The sequence below is a fragment of the Mobula hypostoma genome, chromosome 18, assembly GCF_963921235.1.
Source record: "Mobula hypostoma chromosome 18, sMobHyp1.1, whole genome shotgun sequence".
NCBI classification, from domain to species: domain Eukaryota; kingdom Metazoa; phylum Chordata; class Chondrichthyes; order Myliobatiformes; family Myliobatidae; genus Mobula; species Mobula hypostoma.
Genome location: NC_086114.1, coordinates 52,627,556 through 52,641,941, shown reverse-complemented (window position 1 = coordinate 52,641,941; position 14,386 = coordinate 52,627,556). Strand labels below are relative to the sequence as shown.

General features: G+C 41.9%; 1 protein-coding gene across 2 annotated transcripts in view; it reads right to left on the bottom strand.

Annotated features, from left to right (window-relative positions):
- malt3 (MALT paracaspase 3) overlaps positions 1-14,386 on the bottom strand; it is a 138,135-nt gene that overhangs the window by 10,667 nt on the left and 113,082 nt on the right. For both annotated transcript variants that reach the window (XM_063070871.1, XM_063070872.1), the window contains exons 15-17: positions 6,731-6,880; positions 2,350-2,504; positions 30-155 (exon numbers count right to left, since the gene is read on the bottom strand). In XM_063070871.1, coding sequence (XP_062926941.1) covers positions 30-155; positions 2,350-2,504; positions 6,731-6,880 — 431 coding nt within the window. The remainder of the gene's footprint in view (positions 1-29; positions 156-2,349; positions 2,505-6,730; positions 6,881-14,386) is intronic.

Sequence of the window (14,386 nt, the reverse complement as noted above, 5' to 3'; positions counted from 1 at the left end):
CTGAGAGCATGTGAGCTTTTTCTCTTTACCTTCAGTTTATGCAGGCCACACAGCTTCAATGTTGTGTCCGATTGCTGGTTGCCATCCAGTGAAGAGAACAGGGAATCTATTTGGGATGAGTCTCCATCGAGGTCTGAAATGTTATCGGCAAACTCCTGGAATAAACAAGTAATGCAACTCATTTTCTAACAGTTGTTCATGCAAGAGTAAAAAAATCTGAAGTATACTCATTCATTCATTTCGCATTTAAACGTCCTTTTCCCATTGTTTCGTTAAACAGCCCTTTATATCATTATAAAAGATGAAGCAGCAATTTTCTTGAATGGAGGGCACAACCAGTAGCATTTTTTGCAGGAGTGAAAGATTTGAGCTTGGCCCACCCCTCATGTCAGTCTGCGTTGGAGAGGGTCCAGAGGAGGTTCACGAGAATTATTCTGGAAATGAAATGGTTAATGTATGAGGGGTGTTTGATGGCTCTGGGTCTGTACTCACTGGAAATTTTTAGAAAGTGGAGGGATCTCACTGAAACCTATCAAATATTGAAAGGCCCAGTTAGAGTGGATATGAAGAGGATGTTTCATTTAGTAGGGGAGTCTAGGATCAGAGGGCACAGCCTCAGAATAGAGGGGCATACCTTTAGAACAGAGAGGAGGAGGAATTTCTTTAGCCAAAGGGTGGTGAATCTGTGGAATTCACTGCCAGAGATGACTGTGGAGACCAAGTCAATTGGTACATTTAAAGTGGAGGTTGACAGGTTCTTGATGAGTAAGGGCACGAAAGGTTATGGGGAGAAGGCAGAAGAATGGGGTTGAGAGGGGAAATAAATTAGCCATGATAGAGCCAACTCAATGGGCCGAATGGCCCAATTCTCCTATGATTTATGGTCTCATAGAAAATAATGGTTTTGATTGCTGCGAACAAGGTTTCCCAGGACACTGTTCTTTCCGATATACCACACCAGCTATGGAGGAAAGAAATCTTTGGTGTCGAGACTCCAAAACTGAAACTTTTCAAAGGCATTAGTCGGACACATGGATGAATCTGAAAGCTAGTCAACTCCTTTCCCATGGTGTCTGAGCTGTTGCAAAGAGCATTGGCTTAGAAGAGGCATGGGACCTTCCTGTTTACCATGTCTCTGATCTCAATCTAAGGATGACCAATGCTTGAGTTGTACTGGCTTTCATTTTATTAGTAACATATAGGTTAATTTGTAAGTGTTGGGATTCACATCCCACAAACAGATAATTTGATCGTTATTCTCCATCTCTGGCCTCCAATATGTAATTATTCAAATACCTGTGTATTGGGATCTACAAGTTGTGCCTCCAACCTGTTGGTATCAGTTCAAATTGGGCTAACTGTTGCAAAAGGTGAACTGCTGGAGGAACTCACGCTTGCTCTATTGGGTTTCTTCAGCACTTTGTGATTTTTTTTGCTCCAGATTCCAGTATCTGCAGACTCTTGTGTCTCTGGGCTAACTATTGGCAACTCAGGGGTCTTGGATCCCACACTGCCAGGTTTGGGGGTAGTTGTTGTCCTACAGCCTTCGGGCTCCATTTAGCCTCAGTGCTGAATGCACTCCCTTTCAGGGACTTAGCAGTTCATGCTCCAAGTGTTTTTGTTTACATTTTTTTTTACAATTTGCGCGATTTCATCGAGGCATCAAGGTTGAGGGCAAAGGACGAAACTGTGTTCAGCTCAATACTCCGTGGAGTTTACTCGCTTCTGCAGTTGTGGCCGCAACTATTGGCGCTCACCTCAGCACTGAACTGGCCCCGTGGCTATGGCCCGCAACCATCGGGCTCTTTGAGAGGCATCACTTGCCTCCACGTCTGTGGACTCACTTTCGGGGACTGTGTGGTTAATGTTCTGTGTGTTATTTGTTTTTTTTATTATTTGCATGATTCGTTTTTCCCGTCCACACACTGAGTGTTAACGGTCGTTGTTATATGGAGTTTTTTTAATAGGCTCTATTGTTTCTTTGTTTTGTGGCTGCCTGCAAGAAGATGAATCTCAAGGTTGTATATGGTATACATATTTTGATAATAAATGTACTTTAAACTCCATGACTCATTAAACAGTATGATAGAACAACTCATTGCTATTGCAAAAGGGAAGTATTTCATCATCCCCTCACAATTACAGTAAAGGAATACCTGGAATCCTAGACACATCGGGATAGAAAGAATCTGAATCTCATAGACACTGGGATGGAGGATATTTGATCTCCTGCTCTCCTGACATACTTGGATAGGTGTCCTGGTACAATTCTCGTTGGCCTCTCTTAGCATTTTGACGACTGATCAGAAACATGAGCCTGAAATGAGGATTCAGATTGTGCTCACTCACCTTTGGTTTCTGAAGGGAAACCTTACACTCCGATATCTGGGAAGGTCTTGCCTTGATGTTGACATAAATCGTCATCACATTGGAGAAAACAGCACTACAGCTTAGCTCCACTACCACACCACAGGGAAAGCGAATAGTCCTCTTCTCAGGCAGCTCTGCCAATAGACACCAGACAAATATTAGGCCACTGTTCACCTGCTGTACAGTACTGTGCAAAAGTCTTAGACACATATATATAGCTAGGATGCCTATGACTTTTGCATAGTACTGTTGTAATTTTAAGTATTGCACTGTACTGCTGTCACAAAAAAAAACAAATTTCATGTCATATGTGAGTGATGATAATCCTGATTCTGATATGGGTCTCTATTGTGGACTGAGAGTGGGAAGGGGGCAGGAAGAGGGGAATCATATTTGGGGAAAAAGGGAATGGAGAGGAGATGTGCGGGAAACACCAGAGAGACATTTTGCAATGATCAATAAACCAATTGTTTGGAATTAAATGAACTTATCTGGTGTCTCAGGGTTGGGTGCGCCTGCAATCTACGCCATCCCCCGCCCCTGGCACCTCTCTGCCACACCCCTCTCACGGTGCTTCACCATTACCATTCCCAATATCCTTTGCTCCCTCCATATTTACAAACTTGCTCTCCACTCCACATTGACAAATACAATACTGTGCAAAAGTCTTGAGGCAGCCTAGCTTTATATTAAATATGTGCCTAAGACTTTTGCACAGTACCCTATATTGTCTAACTGTTTGCCCTCAGCTCTTGATGCACAGGGCAAATGGTAAAAGGGGAATTTACTGAACTTATCCCAGTTCAAACCACTGGCGACCCGAGGTGACTCCTAGGAACGCTATCACATAACTGAGTCACATTTTAAAGTAAAGAAATTGAGAGGCAGAGGAGTTCATAATAAGAATTTGGATCTAGTTTCAGAGATGTGGAATCAATCCTGATTTTGCATGCTCTCTATATGGCGTTTGCACATTTTTTTTTTGTCGGATGAGTTCTCTCCTGTTGCTCCCAGTACAGTAATGAGCAAAACCAGAGGACATTCATTTAAGGTGATTTGCGGAAAGTTTAGGTGAAATGTCAGAGGTAGTTTTTTTTTACACAATGAATGGTAGGTGCTTGGAACACATTGGTGGTAGAGGTTGAGACAACAGGGACTTTTACAAGTCTCTTAGGCATATGGATAAAGAAATGGAAGGCTATGGGCCGTGTAGGTGGAAAGGGTTAGACTGATCATGGAACATTTTATATAGGTCAGCACATCAAAGGGCCCCAACTGTGCTGTACGATTCTATATTACGAGGGTAAAGCAGTGGATGTTGTCTATATGGACTTCAGTAAGGCCTTTGACAAGGTTCCACAAGGAAGGTTAGTTAGGAAGGTTCAATCATTAGGTATTAATATTGAAGTAGTAAAATGGATTCAACAGTGGCTGGATGGGAGATGCCAGAGAGTAGTGGTGGATAACTGTTTGTCAGGTTGGAGGCCGGTGACTAATGGTGTGCCTCAGGGATTTGTACTGGGTCCAGTGTTGTTTGTCATATACATTAATGATCTGGATGATGGGGTGGTACATTGGATTAGTAAGTATGCAGATGATACTAAGATAGGTGGTGGTGTGGATATTGAAGCAGGTTTTCAAAGCTTGCAGAGAGATTTAGGCCTGTTAGTCGAATGGGCTGAAAGATGGCAGATGGAGTTTAATGCTGATAAATGTGAGGTGCTACATTTTGGTAGGACTAATCAAAATATGACATACATGGTAAATGGTAGGGCTTTGAAGAATGCAGTAGAACAGAGTGATCTAGGAATAATGGTGCATAGTTCCCTGAAGGTAGAACCTCATGTGGATAGGGTGGTGAAGAAAGCTTTTGATATGCTGGTCTTTATAAATCAGAGCGTTGAGTATAGGAGTTGGAATGTAACGTTAAAATTGTACAAGGCATTGGTAAGGCCAAATTTGGGGTATTGTGTACAGTTCTCGTCACCGAATTATAGGAAAGATGTCAACAAAATAGAGAGTACAGAGAAGATTTACTAGAATGTTACCTGGGTTTCAGCACCTGAGTTACAGAGAAAGGTTGGACAAGTTGGGTCTTTATTCTTTGGAGCGTAGAAGGTTGACGGGGGCCTTGATAGAGGTATTTAAAATTATGAGGGGGATAGATAGAGTTGACATGGATAGGCTTTTTCCACTGAGAGTAGGGGAGATTCAAACAAGAGGACATGAGTTGAGCGTTAGGGGACAAAAGTTTAGGGGTAACGTGAGGGGGATCTTCTTTACTCAGAGAGTGGTGGGTGTGTGGAATGAGCTTCCAGTAGAAGTGGTAGAGGCAGGTTCGATATTGTCATTTAAAGAAAAATTGGATAGGTATATGGACAGGAAAGGAATGGAGGGTTATGGGCTGAGTGCAGGTCAATGGGACTAGGTGAGAATAAGTGTTCGGCACGGACGAGAAAGGTCGAGATGGTCTGTCTCTGTGCTGTAATTGTTACATGGTTATATGTTATATTATTAACATGGAGTTAAGACTGGGATCAATAATGCCTTTCTAAATGGATGAAAAAAAATGGCCTAAAGGCTTTCCTCACCTGCAATCATTTTCATGATACTTGAGTGAATTAAGATCATGTCAAGTTTGACTGTTACTATAAAAAATATCAGAGCAGTCATCATTTTCATAAAGAAAAAGAAAAAAGAAACTACAAATGCTGGAAGATTGAAATTAAAGAAACAGAAAATCCTGAATGGACCAGGCTGCAGAAATAGCCCTGGTGAATGGTCATCAGTCTGAAACATTGACTTTGTTCCTCTCTCTTCACAAATGCTGTTTGACCCACTGAGTATTTTCTGTTCTTACTAGCCTAAAGAAACCTGACTTCTGTCAGGAGTCAGCAGGCATCTCAAGGTCATTGGCAGAAGTGACATTTTACATCAAATCAAAAGAAAATCTTTACAACTGAGCTGTACTTTGCAGTAAATATTAGAGCTGCTATTATGTGTGCATAATAAAGAACTTCAGTTCCCAGTGGGCAATGGAAGTGGTTCACCCAGAACTGGAAGCTAAAGTGGTGACCTGGTTGCATGTGCACAGGGTTTGTAGCAGTTCAGTGATAAAATGTTCCTTTATTTGTTTATTTATTGGGGTGCAGTCTGGAGTGGGCTCTTTGAGCCATGCTGTCCAGCAACCCCCCCCCCCCAATTTAACCCCAACCTAATCACGGGACAATTTACAATGACCAGGTAACCTACCAACCGGTACGTCTTTGGACTGTGGGAGGAAACTGGAGCACCCGGAGGAAACCCACACAGTCACAGGGAGAACGTACAAACTCTTTAGAGACAGCGGTGGGAATTGAACCCGGGTCGCTGGTACTGTAAAGTGTTGTACCAACCACTATGCTACCATGCCAGGTTCTAAGGTAAACCCATGCCAAGTTTGTTTTTATTAACACATTCTGACTGGTGAATATGGAGAACATCCCACCTAATTGTATAAGTGACCTGAAATCTCTGTTGCATTCCAGCTGGTTACATGCACTCTGACACCAGCCCATGAATAAATCGCATTCAGTTGAGAATCAATTTAAACCCTGTTACATTCCATATACATACTGAGTAATCTGATGGAGCACACAGTGGACTAGGTCAGAAATAAGTCCAATTTGTTTCACAAATGGCCTTGAAACATTCTCCTCTCACTTCAGACTTGTTCACTTAAACCAGGGGGTTCGCAACCTTTATCTTTAATACCCTTAACATTAACTGAGGAGTCTGTGGACCCCCAGTTTGGGAACCCCCGCCTATATTTGCCTAGAAAAAAAGACTGACTGTATACCACATCAATGCCTCTCATATACTCCATTACTTCAGAGCAAACTGTTCCAGCCTCTTCCTATAGCTAATAGTCTGTCATTCAAGCAATATCCCAATTAATTCCTTCTGCACCTTCTTCAAAGTCTTCGTTATCCTTCCTGCAGTGTGGTGTCCAGATCTGCACATGATGTCCCACATACGGCCTAACTAAAGTTTAAAGTTTTTGTTTTAAAATTATCTGAATTTACACAGCAGCAATTCCACTCGACTCTGGTGGGTGAAGAGAATGGGCTGAAAAATTCCTCATTGGGATGTTTTTGATTTTCTTTAAGAGATTTCAGGTGGATTTGATAGTGGCCTCATATTTGCTTTCCGAAATAATCTTCCTCACAAAATTAAAACAAAGGTATATTTCATATGATGGAGGAATGTAAATACTGTACAGGGAAGGGCCAGGGGCTACTTCACACCACCCTGTGGATTACTTTTGGATGATATTTAAAAGAGCTTCCTGTAACCTGGTTGGGGCAGCTGGGCAACTTACCATTGGCTCGTCGCCAGCGCTCGTTCCTGACATGGAGTTGCGCAGTATGTCCTGTCGCACAAACTTCATCAGTCAGTGCACGGCGTTCCTTCAGGGTGTGCCTAATCTCCATCACCTGCTTGCCAGTGATCATCTTGTCCTTCCCCATGTCTGTGGTACAAAATAATAAATCGTAGATTTAATACAGAAACTGGCCTAGAGGACTTGTGTGAGATCAGTCATATTTAATTGCTCTTGTGCATCTTTGTCTTTACAGAAGGTGGTAGGTTGCAATTCACGAACAGCAAAATACAGCATGTACTGAAAACCTGAAATAGGAACAAAGAGTCCTGCAAACACAGAGTGAATAGCTTGATAACCTTTATCAGAGGCAACATTAATTATTCCCCTTTCCGTCATTGCTTCCAGACATGCTTTCTTGCACTTCTGGCTGATTACTATTTATTTCTTATTCATCCATTAACTTCCAAACCCCAACTTCATTTTCTGACAGATTTCATAGTTAGATAGGAATTGTTGGTAGTAAAAGATTATATGAAATTTTAGATTGGGAAATCCAAACATTTTAGGTCCATGAGCTGTTTAATTATATAGTACTGCCATTATTGTCCATTCCTAGTTGTCTAGTTAAGAAGGCATTGTTATAATAAATTTTAAAAAACTGCAGATGCTGGAATGTAAAATGAGAAACAAAAAAAAACTGCTTGAAATAGAAGGTAAAGTTGTATTTAATAGAAGAGAAACAGAGTTAATGTTTCAGAGCAGAGGCCTTCATCCAAATTGGGAAGGAGAGAAAGGAAGCCACAGGCGGTGCATCTCTCTGATGGGGTAAGGGGATAAGCTCTAGGAAAGATTCTCTAGGTAATGACCGATTGGGAACAGCTAGCGAGTGAAAATATGCACAAAAGAACTCGACAAAAGAGTGTAGAAGTTGCAAAATGCAGAATAGGAAGACTTGTTGGGCATCAGTATTTACTCAGGAAACTGGCATAGCGTATATGGAGGAAAGGGAAACAAGCAGTAGTGTCATGGAACATATAGAGATTAAAGAGGAGGAGGTACTTGCTGCCTTACAGCGAATAAAGGTAGATAAATTTCCCGGGCCTGACATGATATTTCCTCAGACCTTGAGACAGACTAGTGTAGAAATTGCAGGGGCCGTGGCAGAAATATTTAAAATGTCCTTAGCCACGGGTGTGGTGCCGGAGGATTGGAGGGTAGCTCATGTTGTTCCGTTGTTTAAAAAAGGCTCCAAAGGTACCCCAGGTAATTACAGGCCGGTGAGCCTGACATCGGTAGTAGGTAAATTATTGGAAGATGTTCTGACAGATCGGATATACAAGCATTTGGACAGCCAAGGGCTGATTAAGGTTAGTCAGCATGGCTTTGTGCGTGGTAGATCATGTTTAACGAAACTTGTAGAGTTTTTCGAAAAGGTTACCAAGAAAGTAGATGAAGGAAAGGCTGTGGATGTTGTCTACATGGACTTTAGTAAGGCCTCTGACAAGGTCTCACATGGGAGGTTAGTTTAGAAAGCTCAGACACTAGGTATCCATGGAGAGGTTGTAAACTGGATTCGAAATTGGCTGTGTGGGAGAAGACAGAGAGTGGTAGTGGATGATTGCTTCTCAGACTGGAGGCCTGTGACTAGTGGTGTGCCTCAGGGATCTGTACTGGGACCATTGTTGTTTGTTGTCTATATCAATGATCTAGATAATAATGTGGTAAATTGGATCAGCAAGTTTGCTGATGACACTAAGATTGGAGGCGTTGTGGACAGCGAGGAAGGCTTTCAAAGCTTGCAGAGGGATCTGGACCAACTGGAAAAATGGGCCAGAAAATGGCAGATGGAGTTTAATGCAGACAAGTGTGAGGTGTTGCATTTTAGAAGAACAAATCAAGGTAGGACATACACAGTAATTGGTAGGGCACTGAGGAGTGTGGAGGAACAAAGGGATCTGGGAGTTCAGATACATAATTCCCTGAAAGTGGCGTCACAGGTAGACAGGGTTGTAAAGAAGGCTTTTGGCATCCTGGCATTCATAAATCAAAGTATTGAGTATAGGAGATGGGATGTTATAATGAGGTTGTATAAGACATTGGTGAGGCCAAATTTGGAGTAGTGTGCAGTTCTGGTCACCTAACTATAGGAAGGATATCAGTAAGATTGAAAGAGTGCAGAAAAGATTTACTAGGATGTTGCCAGGTCTTCAGGAGTTGAGTTACAGGGAAAGATTGAACAGGTTAGGACTTTATTCCTTGGAGTGTAGAAGAATGAGGGGAGATTTGATAGAGGTTTACAAAATTATGAGGGGTATAGACAGAGTAAATGTGAATAGGCTCTTTCCACTTAGATTGGAGAGATAAATACAAGAGGACATGGCTTTAGGGTGAAAGGGGAAAGGTTTAGGGGGAACTTCTTCACTCAGAGAGTGGTGGGAGTGTGGAACGAGCTGCCATCTGACATGGTAAATGCGGGCTCACTCTTAAGTTTTAATAATAAATTGTATAGCTACACGGATGGGAGAGGTCTGGAGGGTTAGGGACTGGGTGCAGGTCAATGGGACTAGCGGAATAAAGTTTCGGCACAGACTAGAAGGGCCAAATGGCCTGTTTTCTGTGCTGTAGTGTTCTATGGTTCTATGTCCATCACCTCCAGTGAAGATGAAAAGAAACAAAAAGGGAAGAAAACAATGCCTCGGCTAGTTTGCGAATATTGAAAGAAAGGACCATTTTCCCATACATATCAGTCAAAACACTGGTGATGGCTTGGAATTCAGGGTGGACTAATAGACCCGCTTCTGTGCTATACATTGGCTGCTACCTTTCCTCTACTACAACAGTGTGTTCACCTCAGAAGTTCTTCAATGTTGTCTAGCATTTTGGGACATTCTGAAGTCACGAATGATACTAAATGCAATCTTTCCAGCAACACAGATACAAATCTCACCAAGAAACCAGGGGAACTTAAATTCAAGTAAGTAAATAAAACTGGAATAAAGAGCTCTTAGCATAATTGGTAATATGAAATTTGTGAAAACTCACCTGATTCTTTACCTTTCAGAAAGGAGTTTTGATGTCCCTGTGTAGTCTGGCCTGAATAGAGCTCCAGTAACTACCTCTGTTATGACCACATGATGTGTCCTTGGTTTAAGATTTATTTATTGGGATACAGCACGGAATAGGCCCTTCCGGCCCTTCGAGCCGTGTTGCCCAGCAATTCCCCGATTTAATCCCAGCCTAATCACGGGACGATTTACAATGACCAATTAACCTACCAACAGGTATGCCTTTGGACTGTGGGAGGAAACCGGAGCACCCGGAGGAAACCCATAAGGTCACGGGGAGAATGTACAAACTCCTTATAGGCAGTGACAGAAATCTTCTCTTAGAGGAAGAATTTAGGGACAGGCCATAAATGCCATAATTACAGTGAGAATGAATACACATAGTCTTAACTCAGAAAATACAGTAAATACCTTGTCCATAATCATTCCTACAGTTCTGATCAAAAAGCTCTAGCACCTAGACCTCTGTACCTCTCTCGGCAACTGGATCCTTGATTTCCTAACCGGAAGACCACAATCTGTGCAGATTGGAAATAACATCTTCACCTCCCTGATAATCAACACTGGTGCACCTCAGGGATGTGTGCTTAGCCCACTGCTCTACTCTCCACCCATGACTGTGTAGCTAGGCACAGCTTAAATGCCATCTATAAATTTGCTGACAATGCAACCACTGCTGCCACAATTTCAGATGGCGACGAGAGAGCGTACAAGAGCAAGCTATATCAGCTGGTTGAGTGACGTCATAGCAAGAACCTTGCACTGAATATCAGTAAACCAAAGGACTGTTTGTCGACTTCAGAAAGGGTAAGATGAGGGAACACACACCAAAGAGGGACCAGAAGTGGAAAGAGTGAGAAATTTCAAGTTCCTGGGTGTCAATATCTCTGAAGATCTAACCTGGACACAACGCATTGATGCAGCTACAAAGGAGGCATGACGGCAGCTATATTTCATTAGGAATTTGAGGAGGTTTGGTATGTCATCTAAAACACTCGCAAACTTCTACAGATGTACTGCAGAGAGTATTCTAACCGGCTTCATCTGGTATGTGGGGGGGAGGGGGTGGAGGGGAGGGGATACTGCACAGGATCATAGTGAGCTGCAGAGAGTTGTAACCTTAGCCAGCTCCATCATGGGCATTAGCCTCTGCAGTGTCCAGGATATCTTCAAGGAGCGATGCCTCAAAAAGGCTACATCCATCATTAAGGATCCCCATCATCCAGGACATGCCTTCTTCTCATTGCTACCATCAGGAAAGAGTTACAGAAACCTAAAGGCACAATGATTCTGGAACAACTTCTTCTCCTCTGCTATCTGATTTCTGAATGGTCATTGAACCCATGGACATTACCTCATGACTTTTTAAAACTTTGTTTTTGCACTGCTTATTATATATGTAAACATACACACTCTTACTGTAATTCACGTTTTTTTTCTATTATGATGTATTGCATTGCACTGCTGTCGCAAAGACAACAAATTTCATGACACATGCCAGCGATATTAAATCTGATTCTAAGAGACCCCTTCAAAGAAACTTACAAACACATGGAGGTTGACATTAAACTTCCTAATAAGAGAGCACACTTTTACAACAGTTTCCATGATAATCATTACTACAGCTAAGGGCAGATAATTAATGGATCCTTGTTTTCTTTCCCAACATATGTTTTTCTATTGTGTCTTCTCATCACTTCCTGACTACTAGTCAACGAAACCAGATCTTGTGCTTGCCAACACCACTACATGCTTTTAGGAAGTCCGGTATTCCCTCCTCTTTAAAGTATTGATGAGATGGGGAGACACTCTAACTTAGAAATTCAAGTGTATCTCAAACAATACTAACCCACTGTAAAAATCTGTGTTCAGTGTATGTAACTTGGTCCTCCTGACCTTGGCCAGGTACAACAGTTCAGCCGGAAGCTTAGAAGGACCCCAAGGATGAATACTGGGGCTTTGGACTGGAGACTTAACTACAATTTGATAGTCTTATTATGGATAAATGGGGAAAAGAATGAATCCAGCTTGTGTGGTAACAGTAGCAGGGGCCTTGAAACCCTGCATTTTGTGAAAGTGAAGACAATTGGGAAGCTGACTAGCACTAGGATGCTGATGGGAGAAAGGGGATTGGGATAATCTCTGAATAATATCTCAGCAGCTGCACATTTGGAGAAGGCTGGCCGCCATTCAAAGGTGAAGCAAAATATTATAAGGAGGAATCAGAAGACTGGGTGCACTTGGGGAGTTGGTGTGGTGAAGATACATGAATGTCAGGAGAGGAAATCCAATGATGAGGTATGTAGGAATATAGGATGGCACAAAAATGAAGTGGTATTTTACTTAGAACAAACTTTACAGTTATCCTAGCAGTACCCGATGACTGATACACAACACGGTCCAAGTTCCCCAAAATGTTGCATGGGGAATGATGTCACCTCACGTGGCTCTGATGTGGAAATCGCATTGTGGTTGCAAGATAGGAATTGCCTGGTTGAGTTTTCCATGTGTCACGAAGAGACTCTGAAATGGTCATAATCATGCTTTACGTATTGCATCATTCCTAAATAAATATTTGCAATTGAAGCAACAAGTCACAATGGTGACCCAGGTTCAATCAACCAAATTGCTGTTCACATGGCAGAGGAAAACCAACACTGTTAATCAGCACAAGGGCCATTGTTTTGAGAGGGACTAAACCACAATAATGGAACATTCAACATTCACAGAGCAGCAGTGCAGGGGAAGTCAAAATCTTTATTGTGTTGTGCTGGCTATTTTCTGAAGCACAAATGCAACAAATTACTTCAAATAATTTCCAGTAGACTCTGTCCTTTTTAGTCCCTGGCAGCTTGTCAAATCCCATGAGCAAAAGCTCATTAATCAGTACGCCTGGATCTATTTAAACCCTCAGAGCCTTTGATCTTGATCAGCAGTCAAAAAGCTATAAGCACTTTTCCATATTTCTATCCTGCATCAAGCTGTTGGTCCAGTGCAGAGGCAGCTGTCAATGAGCACGAGGTCAAGAGAATCAAGTTTCCTCTATCAGAAAGCTGTGATAATTTCAGGCAAATTAGGTCATTGCTGACGCAGGTAACAGCTTGCGTGGATCCAACCACAAAGAGGAGTATGATTACTAGGCAGAATTTTTAAAATGGTAAGGTTATCAGCCAGGCTGAGCTGGCTGATGTTGATCAACAATTCCGTGCATCACTGAAAAAGTGGTTTGAATTTGCTCAAGTAATTTTTTGGCCTCTCTTCTACAACAACACCATACTTTTACCAATGGATTAAAGGGTTCTAAAAGTTGTAGGTTCAAGACCCACTCCAGAGACCTGAGCACATAATCTAAGATAGGTGTACAGCACTGGAGTGGGGTGTCACATTGGACTTCGCATTTTCCACATTAGATGTTACACATGAAGTATCTCCAAGATATGTATAAAAATGTATAACAGGGAGCTCGAAGTAAATTTATTATCAAAGCACATATATGTCACCATTTACAACCCTGAGGTTCATTTTCTTGTGGGCATATTCAATAAACATAACAGAATCAATAAAAGACTACACTAAAAAGGTGGGCAACCAGTTTACAAAAGACAACAAATTGTCTTACAAGAATAATAAAAAGAAATGATAAAAATAAATATGCAATAAATATTGATAATGTGAGATGGAGAGTCCTTGAAAGTGAGTTTATGTTCACAGTTCAGTGATGGGGCAAGTGAAATAAGTGAAGTTATCCCCTTTGTTCAGGAACCTGATGGTCGAGGGCTAATAACTGTTCCTGTACCTGGTGGTCAGAGTCCTAAGGCTCCTGTACCTTCTTCCTGATGTTAGAGATTAGAAGAGAACATGGCCTAGGTGGTGGGGGGGTCCCTGATTATGGATGCTGGTTTCCTGCAACAACACCCCGTGTAGATGTGCTCAATGTTGGGGAGTGCTTAGCCCATGATGGACTGGGTTATACCCACTACATTTTGTAGGGTTTTCTATTCAGCTTTGGTGTTTCCATACCAAGCTGTGATGCAGCCAGTCAATATACTCTTCACCACACATCTATAGAAGTTTGTCAAGCTTTTAAATGTCAAGCAGAATCTTCACAAGCTCCTAAGGAAGTAGAGGCACTGCTGTGCTTTCTTTGTAATTACACTTAAGTGCTGGACCCAGGACAGGTCTTCTGAAATGATAACACCAAGGAATTCAAAGTTGCTGAGCCTCTCCACCTCTGATCTCTTGATGAGGACTGGCTCATGGACCTCCGGTTTCCTCCTCCTGAAGTCAATAACCTTATCATCAGCCCAGCCTGATTTTCCCAAACACAGCTTTCAAACAGATGATTTGGATCATTATCTCATTGTTGTCTGTGTGTAAATAGCTAAGGTTCCTTCATTACATCTACACTCCAAAAATTCCTAATTGGTCTGAAGTTCTTTGGATACCCCAAGATTGTGAACAAGATGATATCAATGGAAGCTCCTCAATGATCAAGAATTATATTGTGGTATTCACAATTAAAAAGTTAACAATTATCATTACAGGATGCAGTGGAAAACTACAGACTGTGAAGGGCACTACCTTATTT